The sequence below is a fragment of the Amblyomma americanum genome, chromosome 5 (genome assembly GCF_052857255.1).
Source record: "Amblyomma americanum isolate KBUSLIRL-KWMA chromosome 5, ASM5285725v1, whole genome shotgun sequence".
In the NCBI taxonomy this organism is placed as follows: domain Eukaryota; kingdom Metazoa; phylum Arthropoda; class Arachnida; order Ixodida; family Ixodidae; genus Amblyomma; species Amblyomma americanum.
Genome location: NC_135501.1, coordinates 198,093,350 through 198,115,239, shown reverse-complemented (window position 1 = coordinate 198,115,239; position 21,890 = coordinate 198,093,350). Strand labels below are relative to the sequence as shown.

Genomic DNA, 21,890 nt, shown 5'->3' with positions numbered 1-21,890 from the left:
TTGTTCACTCGTGTTTCGTAAAATAAGGTTCGTTTATTGTTCATGTTTATATGTGAGTGAAATTTTTTTTCCGGCTTGTGTCGTTCCGGGTTTTCCTTGCGGCGTCGCGCGTTGCTTGCGTTTCTCCGGCGACGGAGCGAAAGGCGAAAGCAAGTGAGACATCGCGACGGGTCGTGGCGAGAGGAGCTCCTGTTCGCGATTGTCTTGGTGCGGGTCGTTCACATTTGGTGCCGAACGGATTCGGAGTACTACAACGAGGACGTCGAATTACGCCGTCTCTCTCATAAGGTAAGCACTCACTACGGTTTTTTCGATGTAAACCCAAATGTGTTTCCTCTAGCCTATCGCATCTTTTTTTTCTTCCTGTTGGCACAAAGGCGGGCGCACTGGCGTCATGGACACACGCGGGGTCTATTTAAAAATGAATGAAGTCTTTGTTTTTTCTCGTCGCGATAGCGCCCGCGCTGCATCGTGCGTCGTGTATAAAATCTGCAAAGTCCTTGTGAATGTCTTAACGGCGCACCTCATCGCTGCGCCTCGGAAACAGCGCTAGATCGAGGCGCTTGCAGTACTGATACGGCGGAAGATCGCCTCGGCGGCGGCACACAGTCGCGGTGCAAAACTGCACGCGCGCTGCCTTGTTTGGCTTTTCTTCCTCCGGACGGGTCGAGATTTTTTTCCTCCGTTTGTCTGGGGAACAAAGGGCAGGTGTGGTGCGGTCGTGAGGCGATCGTGAAGGAGTCTTCACGGAGAGCTCTCGGCCATTGTATCGCCTCGACTGTGCTGTTGAGCCAGCGGGGTTGCTTTCTTCTGGTTGTTTATTTCCTGAAGCCTCTTGAGAAGCGTCGGGTGGTTGCCTCGGGGAGCGAAGAAGCTGGTTCGTCTCATCGCACGATCGCGTATAATCGCTTGTGCATGACGGCGCAACTATCCGTTTCACTGCGGCCGCTGGTGAAGGAGGAGGAGGAGGGTGCTCTTTGGTTTGGGTTTTATTTTTATTTTTCACCGGGCACTTCCCGCTTTTGTTTTGCAGTTCTTCCGTCAGGACGCGCGTGAGTTATTTCGCCGAGCGTCATTATCGTCGAGCGCGATGCGGAGATAAAGTTGGCGCTGCCTGAAGCGGAGATAAAGATTGCTCCGTTTTATTTTTTTTTTAAATTATTTTCTCTTTCGTGGAGCTTCGGGGTCGCGAGAGAGGCGTGGTGGCCCGGCCCTGTCGCATGCCTCGGGTATGTGCTGGCCGCTGTTTGTGGTGCTCGGTGGTGAAAGGCGCCCTTGCAAAACTGGTCGCCGTGGTCCCCCCCCGCGCCACTCTTTTATAATCTGGCACCCCCGGCTCTTTTGAAGAGCGCTTTGCCTCGGAGCATCGTCTGCTGCTGATAGAGAACCCCGTCGTCGCGTGCGCGCTGTGAATGCGCAATTTCAAGGCTTGCGTAAAAGGCGCGCCTGCATGAAAGTTCGCGCATTTGACGCAGTCATTTACTTTTTGGCGCGACGAATATTGCTTGCTGAGCCAGGCTGTCCTTTTGCTTGTGTGTGTGATCTTCCGAAGGAACGAGAATATTTACGATGCCACTACGCTGGCGGTCGCCTAGCTAGCTGTATTGTGCTTTGCGAAACTCGGGTCAGCAAATAAGCATAGCAGCGCCTCGTCGTAAATCCTGGCGCTCATTTAGCTGTGGGCACTTTGTGCAGCGTGCTACTACTACTGCTGCGCGAGCTTGGGAAAAGGACGAGCGCCGATTTGTCACGGCGCAGTTCGCTCCGTGCGGTCGTTTGTTTGGAGAAAATACGCTTCGCTAATTAGCCCTCGCAGAAAGAACCGAGGCCGCGTTTAGTTCTGCTGCAGAGATGGCCCAGTGCCCCTTTGCCACTGTCCAACCGAGATGCACCGTTTAGTGCGACACGTGAGAACGGTGTCGCAGTGGTTGTACGGGAGGGATGAAGCGAGCGGCAATTGCACACGCGGCGACCTCAGACTCTCATTATTATTAATCCGGGGCCCAAATGAGCGGCGACCCTCGCTCCAGAAAACTCGTCGCGGCGCCGTTTTGTCTGCGCGGCTGCGCTCCGTTGCTTGCGTCGGTAAAAGGGAGCGCGACGCTCGTTGCTAGGTTGCTTCACGAAAGCATTGTGCCGTTGCGCAAATGGGCCCTGTCGTCGTGCGACACATCCTGCGGACTTGGCGTTTCCTCGCCGCAGCGACGATCAGGCCCCGGGAAAAAGGGAGCGCCGGAAGAGTGATCTGGTTTTTTCGGTTGCGCGCCCAAGAGAGGGGGTTGACAGTCCGCCAGCCTTGTGGTGCCTTCGCAGAGGCGCACATCGCGCTTGCACATGTATAAATAACTGCGGGCTTTTTGCTGGGTGGCTTCGCGCGAGTTTGAGAGGGTGCTTCGAGCGGAATACCTCCACCTGCGCGTCAGCCGCTGGTGGTGCCAGTGTGTATATATATTTCGCGAAAGTCGGTGAGTGGGTGGCTTCTATTATAGCGATTCGCTTGACGACGCTGTTCTTTTTCGTTTTGTTGTTTTTTTTTCTGTTTCTGTGACGAGCGACCGACGCCGTCGACCTTGCGGCGTTTTCTCTCGTTATACCGACACCCGCACATCGCGGCCTTGCAAGGTTATCGGGCAAACGAGCACGACCGAATGGCCGGCCGCACTCGCGGCCAGCTGGCATTGAGGCGGTGATTTAATGACACTTATTGCGGAGGCCGGGAGACCGGCTCTCTCGCATCATGAATGTTCATGAAACGCTTGTCGGGTCTGTCCCCCAGATTGCAAAGAAAGAAAAAATGGCTGGAGAGAATAAGAAGGAAGGCAGAAAGAATTACGCCTCTTAAAACCAACGCAAGAGCGTGCGTGTCGACTGTTTGTTCGGGAGAGGCTCTGCGCAGCGGTCAAGCGAGAGTTCAAAGACCCGCTCTGCATATTGTACAGCACGCGCGTGCTGCTGCCGGCAGAAGCGGGAGCGGCTAGGACCAGTTTCCTGCAGGTGGGGCCTAGAAGCGTTCCTTGGCACGCCGGCGACTGCTCCCCTCTGCTGCTTGCGCTCTTTTTTATTGTTTTTATCCTCCTCTTTGAAGCGTCCGCGACGTCCCCGTCACTGTAGTAGGTCGCTGCTGTTTTTTTTTTTTCGAATGTATTTGTTGATTATTCCCTTACAGGGGCCGCACATTCGCTCCACTAGAATGTCGCAGCAGGCACATTGTGAAAATGTCAGTCTGGGACTAACTGTCCAAGTGCCTCATGATGAAATGCCCGTTTGGTCCCATCTGGAACTCATGGCGGCCATTTTTTTAGGCATTTGCTTCTTATTTCTTTATCAGCCCCAGAACTGCACATTCGCTTCACTGGAATGTTGCAGCGCAGCAGGTATATTAGGAGATTGCGTATAGCTGCGACTAACTCGTCCAATTGCTTTATAGTAAAATCCCCAATTGATCCTGGTTGGACCCGTCCAAATCCATCTGGGAGTTTCGGTTAGACCATTTCATCTAGTTAATATTTTCTCCCAGGAGCTGCACAGTAATCTTTAGATTTGGCTACTGACATACTCAATATATGGTGTGCATATATAGTCAGTCATACACTTGTGTACTGTTTATAAGTGGTGCAATGCAAAGCAAAGAATGCGAAATATGATAGCACCCGATAAGCTGCAGCACTCGTTTCCTTCTACCTAGTATATATTTGTGTAGATACACATGCTCACAAGCATTGTTTGTTGGAAGCCAGTGGCCATTGTCAGACACTGGCTTTTTGCTTGATAGCGCACTGATTGTGAGCTTTAAACAAGTCTGGTTGTATTCTCAGGGCACGTCGGTTCAGCATCCTGTTGAGTGCATGCAGGAAAAAAAGGAATAACCTTGTCAGCTAGGACATAGAAAATAAGGAGTGGTGAATCACACATTCAAAACACACTGTGGTAAAAGCTTATTTCGACTTGGTACAAGCAGTTTGTATAGCTGGAACAAGACTGCAAAGTGTCTTCTTATTGTTCTTGTCAACTTTATGTGCACACAGGAACAGCTGTCAAACAGATGGGAACTTAAGTGCTGACAGGAGGGCTGTAGCATGGTCTTTCCTTGTTTACACAGATTGCTTGTACCAGATATGACCGACAAGAAATAAACGCAAAAGAAAAAGAAAGGGAATTTTCTAAGCCCTGTCATTGTGAGCTTATCAAACTTCTTGACCTTCTGAAACCACCACACATGCGGGCTTTAGCTGGTGAAAACGTAGCCTGAAGTCTTGAGAATGTTCTTTTGGCCCACGTGACCTCTGCTAAAACTATGATTGACCAGACATCAGCCCGCTGTTCCTGGGCACTTTAACTGAGAGCCCGTGTACATAAACTGGTCAGCTGTAAAGCGTGTCTGTTTGCTGCTGCAGAGATGCACTGCTTGGGGTGCAGTTGTCCGCACAGGAAAGGCCGTCAGATATATTTGTTTCTTTTTGCAACCTACGGAAAACTGTGTACTGGCATGCTAAGAGCTACAGCTGCTAGCTCAGAATACATAGATGTCAGGAAAAATTTCTGCTTGTCAAGAGGTTGGAGAGGTGATAAATACTGATATAGCACAAACAATAGCGAAACAATTCTAGAAAGACATACAACCTTATCTGGAAACCTTAGCTGAATGCCTTACTTATCTTGTGTTGTGGCGCACTTATTTCTTTCATGGCCATTCTGTTTCGTCTTCTCTTTTTTTTGTGTGTAAATCAGCACTTGCATCTCTGACGTTTCTTTGGCACTTTGGCACCAATAAACATGAGTTGCAAATGGCACTTGGCTGTCTTGTTCTCCTGATATGCTCTTGCCTTTCCTTCATGTTGTGTCTATGTTTAATTGACCCCTTTAACTGCGTGCTTTTTGGATGAATGGAGCTGTACTTGCACTTTATTTTAAAAAGGAAATCTTCAGGCCGCTTTTGGACAGTGCAACCCTCAGCTCATTTCTGCTCAGCCAGAATTATAGCAGAAGACTTGCACTGGTAGTAAAGAAAACATTTCTTGAAAAAAAATTTGGAGTAGTTGAGGGCTTAAAGGACTATAGACACGTAATATTGTTGCATGTTTTCTTCAGTCAAACTATGCGTTAGACATTAGAATACATGGATTACCGGGTGGTATTTGCCTACAACTGCTAAATAATTTATAATTGAATTTCTTCTCTCATGCTGTTTCGGTTTTGGTTTCATCGACCGAATGACGACTGTGACGTCAAGTTGATGGTTTAGTCATGTGATCCACTAGAAAAGCTGTACTATAATCGCCGATATGTAGTTTTAATTCAATACAACAGTTAATCCAGTGTCTTCCAAGACCTGAAATGATAATAATGACCTGTCAGCAATTATATAGCCAACTTTTTATGCCTCATGTGGCCTAAACACCAACTACACGTCACAATCATCGTTTAACTGATGAAACCGAAACAGTGTCAAGAAGAAATTCAATTATAAATTATTTAGCGGTCGTACACGAATACCACAGGGCGCTGCATGCATACCAGTGTCTTAACGCATCGTTTGAAAGAAGAAAACACGCAAGCGAAAATTTGGTGCCTATAGTCCTTTAATCACAAACGAGCCTTGACCACAGCTAGTTTCCTCGCGTCTGACGGGCTGATTGCTTGCAGGAATACTCTTCTCAGCACCGCCTGAAGACCCAGCCAACGGCCACGCGATGGAGTGTGGTCTGGCAGCAGGCGCAGGCCTCAAAGGCCCCGGGGAGTGTTTGGCCCCCAAGACGCTGCACGTCAACTTCGAAGGGGGCGACAAGGAGGAACTGCAGGATCGCAAGAAGAAGTACCTGACGGCCAAGTACGGCCCACACCAGATGAGCCTCATCAAGAAGCGGCTGCGCGTTGAGATGTGGATGTACGAGCAGTTGCAGCGACTCTTTGCCTGCTCAGTGAGTGTGCCCTTGTGGGTGTTGAAGCTGCGCAGTGCCTGTGCTTGTACTGTGGCTGGGGGAGGAATAACTACATTTGTGGCCTTCGTTGATGCACACATTACTCACACCATATGCCTTGTCTCTCTTATGCTGATGAGCACATTTGTGCAGTTAAAGAAAGAAAAAAAAAACTCCCAAGTAATGCAGGACAACCCTTGCGTGCTTTGGCTTGCAGGGTTCACAAATGTAGTGTGCCCCCCTGTTTTTTTCTGTTCACAGCAGCTATGGGTGGGAGCAGTAAAAGAGTGCTGTAATGTTCATGATGGTGGTGATATTATTTTGCGTAGAGCACGAGAACAATGATGACAGGTTAATGCCTATATAATCAGCATCTTCTGCATAAACTACGATTAAAGTTAGCAGTAGGCATTGATATCAGGTTCAGCAAGAAGTTGCTTTCCGTTTTGTACGGTCCCCTGTGTGTTAGTCGATACAAAATGAGCATGAAAGAGCTCTGGTGTGTGCAGGGTGCTGGCAAAAGGGTGTGAGGTTTGAGTCGTCCTGTGCATGTCTGCCAGGTTGTGCTGTGGACCACGTGTTCATGTACCTCTCACTTTCCTGAGCGAGCTCATTTATAGAGAGTTGGCGTGGTTTCTTTAGCTCCACAACAAGGACTTTGTGCTTAGGCTGACCAGGAGCCTATTAGTATACAAAAAGCTTGCAAGAAATTGCATTGAGTACTGTGAATGCCAGCTTGTGAAAGTCTTGCGACGCTTAGCAGCTGCGTTGCTTTTCGTTTGGTTAGAAAAGGTTCAGAAAATGTTTTTGTTGACACCGTCATTTTAGCCGAGTTTGGCATGCACACGAAGTCTGCGAGAGGTGAACGGAGTTTGGCGCTCATGATTGAATGTGTAAGGATAGTGACTGCAGAAGGGGGCTTTATGGAAGAATGCCAGGGTAGCAGCAGCCCTATTTTTACATTCTTATAAAACGCCAGAAAGAATTGGACAGAGAGGTTTGTCAATTGAGTAAGATGGCCTTGCCCCCGCCCCACTCTGTCTGTACTACAAACGGTTGCTGAATGAACGAGGCGTATGGATGGAGAGGACGGCTTGATCTCATTTGTGCGAGACGACAGGAAGTGTCCCGTGGGGTCAGCGTGGGGGAGCAATCTGTGGTTACGCTCGAGGAAGCGTGACAACAAAGCAGCGACAAAGGGCCACTTTTGCTCTGGGGAGGAGACGTTGACCCCTCCTTCCCACCCTCTCCTTCGGCGTTTCTTTTCATTGAGTAGTCTCCTTCCGTTACGCCGTGCTTCCTCGGACAATGTGACAGGACAAAAGGATATACTCCAGAGCTCACGACTGTCTTAAAGCAGAGCAGGCCTGGTCTCTCGCCTCAGTGGGGATATTCGAATTGTATCGAGAGGCTCCACCATTGTTGCACCGTTGGTAGCTTTCCCATTCTTTTGCTTGGTGTCTGCTTGGTGTCCGTGAGGCACTGACCTGCGTGTAGTAGTATGTTTTATTTGAGCTGAAGCAGCAGCCGCAACATTGTTTTTTCCCTTGTGGCACTTTGCCTTGTCATTTGCATTTGAACGATACATTTGTATTCAGTAGAACTAAATATTTTTTCACATTGACGTGCAGCTTAACTGCAGAAGTATAGGTTTTGTTGGAGCGAGGTAAAGGCAACACTTAATGCAGGTAAAATATGTAAATTGCTAACTTAAGTTTTTAGTGAATGTAGAAAGTAAGGATACGTTCTTGCATTCAAGAACTTCTTATTTTCTCATTTTGTGTAACTCTTTTGCTGTGCTGCTACTTTTTGCTGTATGGAGATAAAATAAATCCTAGAAGGACACTGTAGGTGTCATGTGCTGGCTCAATAATCACATTCTTCGGCAGGCTTGCTACCAGGCTGCTTTGAACATGTTAAAGAGGATTTATGTACCTAAAGTTTGTCTGTGTGAAGAAATAAATCTTTTTAGAGATGGGAAGGGAAGGAAATGGCTAAGTGGATGGGTAAAGTGAAAAAGCACAATAGGTTGCTCTGATGTCATTGCTTTGTTTTTCGCGCGGTCACTCGGACTCACAAGCTAACCTAATGCAAGGAAAAAAGAAGTGTGTTTACCGCAGGCAGCCAGCAGATTGCGCGACGTTGATAACATATGTGTTGTGCTTGTAAGCTTTCCTCCTCTCACGTCCCCTTCCCCTCAGTTTGTCGGTGTGTGTAGCGTCGTTTCGGCGGCAGCGATCCTGCCAGACACGTGCACACTTTTCCTGGATAGACCGCTGCCAACAGGAAGTCTATTCGTCTGCTGCCCCCTGCTTTCACTAGACTCGTTTATATGCGCGGTTGGCGACCTTGGGAGCATCCTTTCATGTTTGCGTTTGAGGACGTTACTCATTTCGTTTCGCGAGCACGCGATGGTGCGCCAGGCACGCTGTCTTGATTCCAGCAACTTTAACACTTGCGGAAAGCTAGTGCTGGTTGAAAAAAAAAAAAACCCATAAAACTCTGCGTAGTTGCTTCCCATTTCTTAGAAGCTTCTCTCTCTTTTTCTCATGGTGCAGTTTTCTTGGCTTGCCTAAGGTGGAATTAGACTATCGGCCAACGTTTTTCTTTTTTGTGCTCGTGTTTTGGAGAAATTGTGAAGACTTTTTTTCCTGCTCTGTGTCAAGGTTTTTTTTTTTAATACTTCAATTTTGGATAAAAAATGGGCATGTTACTGCCATGGTCATGTTGCCAAATGTCAGATGTTATTAGATGACACTTTGGTCAGCCAAAACTTAATTTTCAGAAGCCATTTGTTACCGTAAATGCGGTTACACGTGCACTGTGCTCCAGCCAGTTCTTGAATGCATATACAAGGTGCTTTTCTTTTTTAACAGATTTTTATTTTTAAAACTGAGATATACATCGATGCAGTTCTGCAGGTGGATTTTATATCAAGGCGGACCTTATGTACGCGTTACAGCTCAACTAAAAGATGACTTACTAAAATTAACTGATGAACTTTTTATTTTTGATTTCAGGGGGCAAGATTATATCACGAAATTAAAGGCTATCAACATTGAAGGTGAGCCCAGTGTTTAAATTTTCTTTATTGGCAATGTGGTTCAAAGTACCTAACATTAAAACTAATCATTCCATAGCTCGCTGAGTTCGCTTTCCCACGTTTCATATCTATCAAATGCTATCACTGCGTATAGTATTGTGGAAGGAATTACGTTAGCTGCTTCTATGTCATAAAATACATAAATGGGGTCTGTATTTGCTGCATTGTAAATGTGACTGACACCATTTTATAAATGTGCAATGCAGAAAAACCAACTCAGCGAGCTTTCATATGCATATTTTTGAAATGTTAGATATTTAAAACCACATTGCCGATAAAGTAAATTTAACAAGTAGACTCACCTTCCATGTTGATGGCCTTCAATTTCGTGATATAATCTTTGCCCCTTAAAACAAAAATTAGAAAGTTTGTTAATTAATTTTAGTTAATTAGTTTCTAATTGTTGAGCTCTATCACATATGTAATGTGAGCCTTGTTGTACAGCTCACCTGCACAGACTGCACTGACTTATTTCGTGCTGTTTTTACTCTGCAAAAGCTTTTAAAAAATTGTCCAGTAAATATTGACTGTGTTGAAAAACAGACTTCCACCTATGCAAGAAGTTTCATGCATTCTTTGGTAGCTTTTTGTTTTTATTCTCAAACTGTAGTCATTCTGAAATGTAAAGGCTATATGCCATTGTAGTGACCACTTTTAAGCAAAAGCATTAGTTATGGATAGCATTTGTTGAACTGAAATGGAGGTGCTTCTGAACACTGGTGAGACATGACTGACATGACTGTGGACAGTATTGTTCAAGTTCTAAGTTTGCTGCATTACAGACTGCCCGGACTATCAGTCTGAAATGCTGTGTACAGCTTGAACCTTGTTGTTAGATTAGCTTTCGCTAAAACGGTGACCATGGGTGACGTTATGGTCTGTTATGGATATCTAGCAGATGGTGTCAGCTTGTTTATATTTCTGAAGTAAATTGCTATAAATTAGGTGGGTTTATAATCTGCATTCTATATGATTTTTCTCACGTGTTCTCTCGTTTATAAACCTAATATCATATTAATCACCACACAATTTTTTTATAATTTCAGTTATATTTTTAAAAGTTGCTTCAATGTATGCATGGTAAGTTTGTGTGCTGAAGTGCGCTGACACCACAGGTTCTGGAGCTGTGACAAAGTGTTTTTTTTTTTTTTCCTTTAACTGTGCAGGATGATAACCACGACATTGAGATAGACTTGGACGAGCTCCTTGACATGGAGAGTGACCATCGCCGAAGAGACTTCCTCAGGGTGAGGAATCCGGCTGACTGCTGTATTGTTGGTTCCACCTCATGCTATATGGTTCATTGCCATGAGCGAAATGTTTAATTTGAAGTGAAGTTTGGAGCATAGTGGTGCACATGCCACCATCACTATGCCAGTCTAGAGATGTCGTTTGACTGGACTCCGCAAAGGAAATAAGGGGGGGGGGAGAGGGGGGGGGCGACTACCTGTTTCTCATGTTGAGGTTAGTGACTTGCAGTAGTGCGTTGAGGATAATAATAAAAATAATTGGTTTTTGGGACAGGAAATGAAATGGTGCAGTATCTGTCTCGTATATGGTTAGGTGCCCTAAGGGAAGTGATAAAGGAGGGAGTGAAAGAAAGAAAGAGGTGCCGTAGTGGAGGGCTCCAGAATAATTTCGACCACCTGGGGATCTTTAACGTGCACTGACATCGCACAGCACACGGGCGCCTTACCATTTTGCCTCCATAAACGCGCAGCCGTCGTGGTCGGGTTCGAACCCGGAAACTCCGGATCAGTAGTCGAGCGCCCTAACCACTGAGCCACCGCGGCAGGTGGGTTGAGGAGAATTCCTCATGGTGGAGTACACTGCGCCCTCAGGCATGCTAAGACTGTAAGCTCTTGCTGAATTTTTGGTCACTTACACTAGCCTTCATAGTTAGCTTGGCTGGTGGAGCGACTGAGTCAGTAACGGCAGGATAACTTTTTGTTAAAATGTGAGGATTTGGAAGAGTTGTGGGGCTGTCCTTTGTAGCCTTTGTGCCCATGCTGATGTTAATTTTAGTTTCCCCTGTCTGAGTGATTACTTCCGTGGCAGCTGCTGCGTTTATGGCTGCACTGGTCAAGACAAATGCTTTCTTTGTGAATAATAATAAAAAAAAAACATTGTAAAAACCAGGAAATGTATCCTTTTAACTGGCTGGTCCAGCGGGCTAACGTATGCTTCTTGTATACTAGCGTGAGTAATTGTGATCAGAATTTTGTTGTGAATTCGCTAAAAGAGTGCGCAGTTATAAACTTTGCTGATGAAGGTCCCAGACCCAAAATTCGATGATCAGGCCTTCTGCGAATGGTCATGAATGTGGAGGAAACAAGGAAGGCAGCAAAAGAGCAGAATAAAATGTCAGTGCTACACAGTGTTTGTGGTAATATGCAATAGTCTATGCGAGTTTACTATTGGTAAATGCAAAGTACAGCAAACCTAAGAATGGTGTTGTGCAATAGCAGTTCTTTGGCTTTGCAGGCAAAGCTGGTAGGTGCCAAACAGTCCCGGGACCAAGTTGAGGTAATTTGTCCATTTTGTACTTGCAACACGAAGTGCTTACACTGTTACCCTGTTACGAGTGCACTGGTATTTCTTTGTGCAAGCTTACTTTCAATAGAGCCTCGGGCCAGTTTACTATTTTTGCAATTGCAAAAGCCAAGGGCCAACAGAGATACAATCAGGGTGTTTACTTTTGTGCCGTCCATTCAACTTTGTATTTTGGGGGTGTAATTGTAGTTGCAGTGCAATATTTAGGGGGAAATGCAGGAAAGGCATAAGCCGGGGAAAAGTAAAGTTGATAAGTTGTTCATTGCTACGAAGGACCAGTGATGACTGTCTTGATTCTGTTGAAAGATTAACAGTGTCATAGACTGTAAACAACCCATTTTTTGCGAGCTCAGTATTTTGCGAATTCGGGAAAAGTCTCAAAATCAGAATATTTCACGAGCACTAATTTTTGTTATGCAGAGGTTATAGGCCCATTAGTGCTCAGTTTGCCTAAATTATTCACAGGACCAATTTTTTCGCGATGTCTACGGGATTCACAAAAAAAAGGCGGAAATTAGGTCTTCACGAAAATTAAGTAATTTGCATTACACAGATGTTTGTCTTTATTTCCAGAAAGCTGGAAAACATATTTAAGATCGGGTTTATAAATATTTTAAGAATCAGTGATGCAAAGCAGCATAAGGTTGGTAATGTTTTGACAAGAGTGAGCAAAAGTTGCGAAAGCACTTGGCGGAGGGTAATTGCACATATTAGTTGTAGAATACGTTCACTTGATGACCCTACAAAGTGTGCATGCAGGTTGATGTTCACAGCAAGCTTTTATAGACATCATTAAGCACGTTGCTCGCTTGTTTCGGGGCTTAAAATGAACAGGTAGTAAGTTAAAACCTCAGGAATGGTATGTGCCTCAAGCTCCTCTGTTGCTCATATTTTTGGAATAAAATGCAGTAATAATAACAATAATTGGTTTTTGTGGAAAGGAAATGGCGCAGTATCTCTCTCATATAGCGTTGGACACCTGAACAGCACCATAAGGGAAGGGATAAAGGAGGGAGTGAAAGAAGAAAGGAAGAAGAGGTGCCGTAGTGGAGGGCTCCGGAATAATTTCAACCACCTGGGGATCTTTAACGTGCACTGACATCGTGCACTGACATCGCACAGCACACGGGCGCCTTAGCGTTTTTCCTCCATAAAAACGCCGAACCCGACGACCGACCGCGGCGGCTGCGTTTTTATGGAGGAATAAAATGCAGTAAAATGTGTTTTTTTCCTCAAGGTTTGTCACGCTGATTTTGTTTTCCGTTTGCTTTTTAACGGCACTTATTGTGGATTTGAAGCAGCGTTGCGACAGCCACGGTGGCTTGTCCGTGCTGATGACATCTTCTGACCCACTGCAGATGTTCATCGACGAGCTGATACAGCGCGCCAAGACCCTGTGAAACCTTCCACCGGCCAGGTGTTGTTCGTCCTAGTCATCAGGACCCATGTTCTTTAAAGAAAATCTCACCACCCCCATAAGCTTGTACACTACTCCCCCACGATGTTCTTGACATGTTCTGTTTTTTGTTCGTTTGCACGCTGTTCACACTGTAGACACATCTCCATCACCCCACTACTCATGTTCACCAAAACCTCTTGACCATTTGTGGCAGCTTTATGTTTAGCTGGGACCGGGTTTCTCAGTAAATGAGGTGCACCCAGCCGACGAAGTTAGTCGCAGATAGCTGAGACCATATAACCGCATCAATGTCCGATTTGGCTGAGGACATAGGCTGACGCCAGCTGCTTGAGCTTGACGTGTGCATAGCCAGGTAGTTTGGCTAGGCTCTGCGAATGCGGTCATCATCTTGGCGTCAAAATTGCTGATCTCCATGGAGTGACGTCTACACTGGCCCGAAACATCAACACTAATACACTGCCACGTGTTTTTCGCCACTGTATCCCATTCGGTAAGCTTGGCGCGGAAATAAGCAACCATAGGTAGAAGCACGATTAATTCTAGCACTTTGATGGGTATTCATTGTTGTTTCTGGGGGCAATCACATTGGCACTGGCTGTCTTGTGAGGGTTGCAGGAGTGATTTCTCTCTGCCTGTGTGAGCAATGATGCAACAGAGTTGTTGTCTTGGGACTTCTTTCTTTGAGTAGGTGTATTGGTGAAATGCACCACTGCTGAAGGTGCATCTTTCTTTTTTTACGTAAAGAGCCAGCAGTGGGGTTGCAGTTGACGTAGAGCTCTGTTGTTGGGCTCACATTGCACTTTGAATGCTCTGGAGCTTCATCTACAGGAAGAACTTTCCTCCTCTGTTCCTGTACCTTTGGACCACAGCGAGTGCTATAGTAGCCCTGCCGTACGGCTTGCAGCGAGCCTCGGCAGCATTCTCATTGAACATGGTTTATTTGGATGTACAATATGATCCACACTTGAAGGGAACACCTCAGCAGCATACCAGCGCCATTTGCAGCTTGGATTTAGCGCCAAGTCCTGCAAGCTAATCTTCTTTGGTAGTATTTGTGTGACATATCGTATCGGTTGTTATTTTTCTCATCATGAAATTGGAGTAATTGCTGCTGCTCTATGGGCTTGAAAGCAGCATGGGTGTTCCCTTTAAGTATGGACAGTACTGTAAAAAAAAAAAAAGTTGGAAGGATGATGTCAATGGTAGATGCATGAGGGGATTTTCAAGTACTTTAGTGCACTGTGCTCCACAGTCTTTGGAATTTGTGGAACTCTTTGGAAGCAGTGTACACAAGACAATGAACATGCCTTGACTGTGTTGCACTGTCCACACGTCATTCTGTGCAGTATTTTATGGGTGCAGTTAGTACTTGAGGGGGACTTCGGGAAACCAGCACATCACTCTCATAATATCACTCCTTGCCCGCTAGGAAAACTCTACGCTAATGAGTCCACGTGCAGAAGTAGTTGCGAGAGAACCATATTGAACAAATTCAAGCAAAACCACCTGGGCTGTCTCAAAAAGAAAGCTTGAAGCCAGGCCCATGCACTCGTACCAATTTGCTTGTTTTCCCACACTGTGCTTTGGCTGCTTTTGGCAGTGCAGACACCTGGACAAATGCATCCGGCACTCCTTGATTGGCAGCAGGCTGCCAGTTCTGCGGTGCTGTGCTAAAAGCAAGTGCTGCCGGGCCGAATATGTTTTGCTGCTTAGGATTTAGCAAAGGCAGCACTAAGAAGACTCGCACAGCAGCTTATCGTGCTCCGTTTGCTCCTGTCTGAAGGCTGAACCTCTGCTAAATACTTTTACTGGTTTGTCTCCTCATCGTTGTCACCTTTCTGTCCTTTCAAGATTCTTTTTTCTTTTATGCGATGGGCACTGTCACCGGACAGGTTGCGCAGACAAGCCACCTATGGAGTGTGTCTTTTTTTTTTAATTTGTTTTTGTTCTTCTACCAGTAGAGCGATGAGGGTGGTGCTGAAATTTCACTTTCTGTTGCCTAAAATGGCACACATTTGAGTGTTGTGAACAGAGCGTGTTTTCTTTTTAATTCATCTTTGCAATCAAAGACTGGTCATGTTGCATAAATGGTGGAGGAAATGTGATGATGTCGATAGCGTTTTGCAAAAAAGGCCATATTGGTAGACCTTGTGAGGGTGTGCAGTAAAGGCTAGCTGCACTGGCTTTGCATTTTTTCTCGCTGCGTCCGGATGATGACGGAGGATTCCTGAACTAATGTTGCGTGAATTATGAGAAAACATTTGCTGTCTTTGGTGTGCGCCCTAACCGCCTTCTGCATTTAATTGCGCAGTCACGTCACTTTGTGCAGTTTTCTGCCAATTCCCTAGTGCTTTTGAAGAGTATTTTAAAGGCCTAAATTTCTTCCACAAAAGCTTGCCGAACATTTTGTATACGACATATAATGGTCTTTGGCACATAAAGTGTGCATAACACTTTTTACTCTATAGATACCATGCTGAATTGCAGGTTGTCTGTCATTTCAATTAAGTGCTTTCATAGTTTCTATGCATCTTAAATTTGCAGCTGCAACTGTTACTAAGCGTAAAAAATTTCATGTTGCTACCAGCTACAAAGGAGAGGACATGCTGGTCTTGTTGCTGTGACAAGCTTGTTATAGGCTAGCTTTTATTGAGACTGGAGGAGCAGGTATCAAGCTCCCAAGGCCATTTTACACAACAGTGTTGTTTAGACTCGCCGTGCTGCCTTAATGCAGAAAGTTTGGTATCTGGTGTAGACTAGTTGTCTAGCGGGGTGACCCGACCCCTACCGTACTCTTCTAAAGTGACTTAGTCCTTTCCCAAGTAGTGCATTGTTCGTGTAGGCGCTAGTGTCTTAGCTGCTACACTTTGGAATGGCTGTATGTGCTGGTCTAATAGAGATTCTGCCCACGTCAAGAGGCTAAGGGAAGAAGACTTGTGGAATTAGAACTCCTTGAAAGGTTATACTGAAGTACAAAAGCTTGTTTTAAAGAGTGCACTACACGTAAAAGCCATTAGCAGAGATGTTTGTCATGTAGTCTATCATGGAGGAGGGGCTACGGTTGTTGAGGCAGCGTCAAAGTTCTGGAACGTAAAAATGACCTCAAGTAGACGAAAAACGCTGCTTTAATGTTTAAGCCTGAGAGCCTGTCTGTGTAGAGTATTGCTGCTTGCATAAATTTAATTCTGCTGCAATGATCTGTTGTCCCTCCAGTTGGGTTCCTCAGCCTTTTCTTGTCAGTTATTTCATATTGGAAATGAGGGAAAGTCTTGTTCAGGCACTTGCGGTAATAGAAACGACCTTTTTTTTAAATCTGTTCCCTAGATGCTTGAGCGCGTACACTGCCGTTTTATTTCGCTTGTTTTCAGTTTTTTTTAACCTGCTGGTGCAAGACTCATTTTCAAGGTGCAAGATGTTTTGATGTGGTTCTTTACACGAGATATTTTTGATGTACAAATGTGATTGTATTGTAGTGTGGTGGCTAGGAAGATATTTGACCTGAGGGACTGTCCGATCGAGAACAGTAGTGTTGCATCATTTTGAGATGCATGTTGCTTTTAGGTGGTGTCCCTTCTACTGTTGCTGCCACAACTACAAAACTGAACGTTTGTTGTTGGGAAAGAGAACACCAGAAGTGTTTGCAATTACATTTTTATCTGTTGAAGCATTGTTAACTGAGTGTTGAAGAGTATGGGACAGACATGTCGCAATGAAGTGGCTTTGTCTGAATTGCATACCATCTGTTGCAAAAGAAGCAAAGGCCATTATTGCATTGGTCAGATGCTTTTTTTTTTTTCTTGTAATGAGTGGTACATACGAGCTGGAAGAGTTGAAACATGTTCAAAGCTATCGAAATGTCTCCTTATTTGTTCCTTTTTTTTTAACTGTTTTAATGAGGGGACATTGTGGATATGTGCCATGAACATAACCATAAGTAAACTTTTTCGAATGCTCTTTCCATCACTTTTTTTGCCTCATGTATTTTTTTTTTCTGTCCACATGCACCGTCACAACACAATTAGCTCCCGAATGATTAGTGTGTGGTGCTGTCCCCATCTGTAATACTGCAAAATGCAAACGAATCACATTCTAACTGTTCACCAGACTTGAGTGTTCTTTGCAAAGGTGAAATGCTGTTGCAGCTTCATTTACGCACCGCTTCTCTTTCATTACTGGTCATCCTGTACCCACCTTACTTGACACTTCGTGTTTAGGGCTCGCAGTACAGCATAATCGTAGATGCTGGCTGCTTTGGCTCTTGGCAGTTGTCAGCATGGACAGCAGCTTTTGTCTTTTTACGGGCCGAGGACCAAGCATGCAAATGCTGGTGCCATGCAAGGCGAGATTCTAGGCAGCGAGGACTTACGTTATTCTTCTTATCAATGGCTGGTTAGTACTTGCAGCATTGTGTAGGTGTGGTCACCGACTAATATGGGTAGATAAGACTGTGAATGCTGGTAGTTGGCTCTGTGAACTACAACTTTTGTCCGTAAAGTTTCGAAACTTATTTTCTTCTCTAGAAATGATTCCCCAAAACAAATATTGGTGCATGTGTGTTAAGCCATCTTTTTGGGCTAACCTGAGCTATTTATGTTAATTGCTGTGGCAGCTGCTAGATGGCACTACATGTAGAAAAATACGTTTTCACTAGTGGTCTGCGCATTCTACTGTGAGTGAATGTGGAGAGATGGACATCCACCTCAGACAGCGTGTAAACAAAATTCTGTGCGAAGCTTGGCAAGGCAGCCACACAGACGTATGAGCTCCTTCGTGACGCTTACGGCGACGAGACATTATCGTGGGCACGAGTTCTCGAGTGGCACAAGAGGTTTGTTTCGGGGAGAATGCCGGTGAAAGACTACACAAGACAGGGGCGCCCTTCAACCTCACGGAATGAAAACATGGCTCAGATCAGAGAAATCGTGCAGCGAGACCGCACCATTACAGTCCGCATGCTATCAGATGCTCTCGACATTAGTAAGACAACATGCCACCAAATTTTGCGTGAGAACTTGGGGAAACGAAAGCTGAATGCCAGACTTGTGCCACACTCCCTCATACAGGACCAGAAGGACACGCGGGCATCAGTGAGCACTGATTTGCTCTCCGAGGCAGAGAAGGATGCTGCATTCGTCGACAGCATCACTGCTGAAGACGAAACGTGGTGTTTTCAATACGATCCTCAAACAAAGAGGCAGAGCGCCGAAAGGCGGTCCACAAGCTCTCCGGCATCGAGAAAGGTGCGGCGACAGAAGACCAAAACAAAGACGATGCTGATAGTTTTTTTTTGGATGCCAGAGGTGTCATACACCACGAGTTCATCCCACAAGGGCAGATGGTGAATCAGGAGTTTTATATCTGTGTGCTCCAACACATGCGTGATGCACTGCGACGCTGTCGTCCTGACTTATGGGCATCTGGACAATGCAGCCTTCTCCACGATAACGCAGGGCCGCACACTGCTCTCAGCATGACAAAATTTCTCGCCAAGCTCGGCATTGCTGTACTTCCTATCCGCCACACTAGCCTGACCTCTCCCGATGCAATTTTTTCCTGTTTCCTCGTGTGAAGAGAGCCCTAAAAGGTCGCTGGATGGGGAGAGTGGAGGCCATTCAAGACGCCACGACAAAGGAGCTGACAGCCCTGCCAAAAGGAGCGTTTTCCAACTGTTTCCAAGACCTCAAGAAGCATTGGAAGCAGTGTATAGACTGCAAGGGAGGCTATTTCGAAGGGGTGCTGCACAAATGATTTCAATGTTAAACGCATTTTTTTTTTTTTGGTGGACTCGGTCTCGGAACTTTACGGAGAAAAGTTGTGGTTGTCGAGCATGTGCTAAGCATTGGATTTCATATCTGCAGCTTTTTTTTTTTAATGCAGAGATGTTCAGAATATTGCTTTTTTCCTTTGCTGAATGTTCTTCCAGCACTAGCTGAATTGTTAAAGGAGTAAAGACACCAAATATTTGGGTGCACATTTTTTTCTTTGCAGTGATGCACTGGACAGTGGTATCACTCTAAAGAAAAAATTAAATTTAGATGTCTGTACTCCTTGAAGACTAGAAAAGGAGAGCTGACGTGGCAAGTGCCTACATGTGCACATCCATCAGGCAGTCACTATAAGGGCAGATGCATGCATTGTGTTGCAATGTTTTTAGCCAGCTTTTTATGTGCTGTTTTTTTGTGATTACACTGTTGAGCATAAAGATTACAACTAGTGGTTATTATGAAAGGTGGTCATGACCTGTTTCTGCAAGAGAGGACAAGACAGTGCTTAAAAGAAAAAAAAGGTTGTCATCTTACAATGTCTCATTGTATTTATTTGCAAGCTCATCTACTTAAGGCAGAACATTGTACAGATGTTTTTACATGCTGTGTTATATGAATGTTTTTGTCTTCTATACACAAAATGCTTTGTCACCAAACGAAAGTTTGAAGGCAATAAAAAAAAAAATGTCACCACTCGGTCTAAATCAATTTTTTTTTTTTCATGCCTGGGGAGGCTTTTTCAGGTATTCCACAATGTCGATTAGAGGCTTCCCAAAGTCTATCTTGAGTTTCGTGCGGCCAAAGTAGTTGTTCAACTCTTGCCACCGCTCCTTGGGGGTATGCTCCTCCTTGTAGATGAGACCTGGATGTACGGGAAAACAAACTAGTTTAGTCTCCTTAGCATGAGATGGCGCTGTGAGTCTACTTAACATTCGACAGTGCTGCCACATTCTTTTTTTTTTTGTCTCCTTAACCCAACATTGCACTGCACTGCCATAGAGTTCCCACTGTTCTAGGACACGGCCACTTCGCCAACAAGAAGTCAGTGGGACCAGCAGTGCTGAACCTGCTCTTGACACATCCAAAGCAATCGTAAACAAAAGCAGTTCTCGTAATTGCACTTTGCCCTAATGACAGCCTCACCGGTCTTCACAAAAAGTGCTCAGCTTGCATAAAGCAGCAAGAGGGCAATTTGTACATCAATCGTCTTGAGAAGGAAGCGCAAACTAGGATGACCATAAAAGAAAAGGCAACAAGCATACTAACACAAAGTACACTAATAGCGACTAGACATTTAAATCTCTGTTCCACCATCAAACAGGCACAAGAAATTGCCAGAGTAATGTTTATTAAAGAGGTCCATACTAATGCCAGAGAAATTTTGATGGCCCTCTAGATATTTTGTGCCAAGGAGCAGCTGGCTTCCTTTTCAGGAATTTTCGCCATGTGTCGCTGTGTGCAGCTATGTCACCTTATGTGTCGGTCACGTAAATCTTTATCCCGCGCTAAACATCGCAGGACTCTGAAAATACACATTTCGTTATTGAACGTAACCAAGGCCGTGCCTCGTCAGTATGAACACTTTGTTTTTTTGAGCAAATCCGTCCATAAAGCGAGTTATCTGTAACAACGAATTGTTAAAAAAAGATGTTCAGAATAACTTCATGATTAAGGCCAGTTTCTTTGCAGAGTGAGAGGCCATGAAATAAAAGTTGGACAGAATCTCGGGAGCTCCAAAGGCATTGTCCTAGCCACCATTATCTTAAAAATTATGTGCAATTTCAAGCTTCCGGTGGTCCACGAGATGCATAATGGCGTTTTGTGACTCGGTGATCTACTACGACTGTTCATGTCGCATGAACCAATAGTACATATCTGTACTTGGTCACCTGACAGCTGCTGACGACTGCTTAAAACAAAGCCTTGGCTTAGAGTTTTCTTCACAGCCATTAAAGCAATACAGCAATAGTAAGGTGCATCGAGGGAGACGTTGGCACTTTAAATTAGCCTGAAACCACACACACAAGAAGGCCACAATTTGGACATTAGCACTTTTGCTGCTGTACTGCACTGAAAATATAGGAAAGGAAAGATCTGAAGAGGGCAGTTCAAGATTTTGTTCTTGTCACTGTCCATGATAAACGCAACAAACATACAGCGGGTCCAAATGAACTCGGTGTATTTCCACCTTATCCATTGTTCTGACAGCTGTATTACATAAGTTTGGTCCCCAGAAACACTGTCCATGATTCCAGTTGTCCATATTAACAGGGCACCACAGTATACACATCATTTGATTCCTAACATTCTGACAGCCAAATGAAAGCCGGCATTGGATCGAGGTGGTAACAGTTTCATGTACGGTACATTCCCAGTAGCCATAGCGGTAGAGTGGTCAACACATTGATCCGCCGTACCCTGTCTCCTCAACGCTCCGCTATCAACAGTGAAGCCAACTTAGCAGTCGGCCACCGCCGCGTGGCGAACTAGTTATAGCAAGAACGTCGACCCTACCTGTTCTTTGCGCTTGGTAGAGCAGAGTGCTCACGATTCTGTGTTGCTTAGCGCAGAGTCCCGTTACATCCCGAGGCAGCATGTTTCCTTGAGAGTCCATGAACTGGCTCAGGATCAACACATCCTGGTGGACATCAAGCAGTGGTTCCTTTAGCATCCTCAGATTCACGTTTGGGTTACTCGACTCACCGTGTGCTTTATTTGTTTGAGTCCCAGCCTGCATAGTGGGCAAGCGGAACTGGTGTGTTTAGGCTCGACTACCCGGCCTTTGCGAGGAGAATCCACGAACACGCCTTCGATCACTGTCGTGTTGCCCTCTTGCGACTCTCGAACTGCAAAAACGCACATGGCGAGGAAATCGTTACTTCCGCAGTTAAACAGTATAGCACGGCTTCTTACTCTCTTTCACACGAAGCGTCGTTGCAGTGCTTAACTGCCTTCGAAGCGACGCGCAGCGAAAGATGCGTCCCAGCGCAGGACGAACCACGCTTACGGGCAGCGCCATTTTTCGCAGAGGCGAGAAAAATTAGCCAAGTCCTAAGTGTCGCAGGAATAAAAATTTCGAAAAATTCAGTGCAGAAGAATTTATTGCATTCAAGTTTATCTTTTAATTTGTT

At 45.3% G+C, this 21,890-nt stretch overlaps 2 protein-coding genes across 5 annotated transcripts; one reads left to right on the top strand and one right to left on the bottom strand.

The window, feature by feature from the left end:
• Nucleotides 1-117: 117 nt before the first annotated feature.
• LOC144133338 (protein phosphatase 1 regulatory subunit 14B) lies at nucleotides 118-16,952 on the top strand. Of its 4 annotated transcripts, none has more exons than XM_077666345.1 (6): nucleotides 118-288; nucleotides 5,644-5,918; nucleotides 10,188-10,268; nucleotides 11,506-11,547; nucleotides 12,933-15,872; nucleotides 15,919-16,952. In XM_077666345.1, the coding sequence occupies exons 2-5, from the start codon at nucleotides 5,691-5,693 to the stop codon at nucleotides 12,972-12,974; spliced, it is 393 nt and encodes a 130-aa protein (XP_077522471.1). In that variant the 5' UTR covers nucleotides 118-288; nucleotides 5,644-5,690; the 3' UTR covers nucleotides 12,975-15,872; nucleotides 15,919-16,952. The 4 variants fall into 4 exon arrangements, with proteins under 4 accessions (XP_077522471.1, XP_077522469.1, XP_077522470.1 ...); XM_077666346.1 differs by lacking the exon at nucleotides 118-288 and adding an exon at nucleotides 2,373-2,465; XM_077666343.1 differs by having other exon boundaries at nucleotides 120-288; nucleotides 12,933-16,952.
• Nucleotides 16,953-19,289: 2,337 nt separating this feature from the next.
• On the bottom strand, nucleotides 19,290-21,819 carry mRpS18A (mitochondrial ribosomal protein S18A). Its single transcript, XM_077666341.1, has 4 exons — nucleotides 21,673-21,819; nucleotides 21,463-21,605; nucleotides 21,274-21,397; nucleotides 19,290-19,621 (listed from the first exon to the last, which is right to left on the bottom strand). The coding sequence occupies exons 1-4, from the start codon at nucleotides 21,776-21,778 to the stop codon at nucleotides 19,479-19,481; spliced, it is 516 nt and encodes a 171-aa protein (XP_077522467.1). The 5' UTR covers nucleotides 21,779-21,819; the 3' UTR covers nucleotides 19,290-19,478.
• Nucleotides 21,820-21,890: the final 71 nt, after the last annotated feature.

Excerpts from the sequence above, each read along its gene's own strand:
- LOC144133338 (XM_077666345.1), top strand. The coding sequence starts at position 5,691 with ATGGAGTGTGGTCTGGCAGCAGGCGCAGGCCTCAAAGGCCCCGGGGAG. Across the intron at positions 5,919-10,187 it reads AGCGACTCTTTGCCTGCTCA|GATGATAACCACGACATTGA; the intron begins GTGAGTGTGCCC and ends TTAACTGTGCAG. Across the intron at positions 11,548-12,932 it reads AGTCCCGGGACCAAGTTGAG|ATGTTCATCGACGAGCTGAT; the intron begins GTAATTTGTCCA and ends GACCCACTGCAG.
- mRpS18A (XM_077666341.1), bottom strand. The coding sequence starts at position 21,778 with ATGGCGCTGCCCGTAAGCGTGGTTCGTCCTGCGCTGGGACGCATCTTT. Across the intron at positions 21,606-21,672 it reads GACGCTTCGTGTGAAAGAGA|TTCGAGAGTCGCAAGAGGGC; the intron begins GTAAGAAGCCGT and ends GCGTTTTTGCAG. Across the intron at positions 19,622-21,273 it reads CTACCAAGCGCAAAGAACAG|GTCTCATCTACAAGGAGGAG; the intron begins GTAGGGTCGACG and ends CCGTACATCCAG.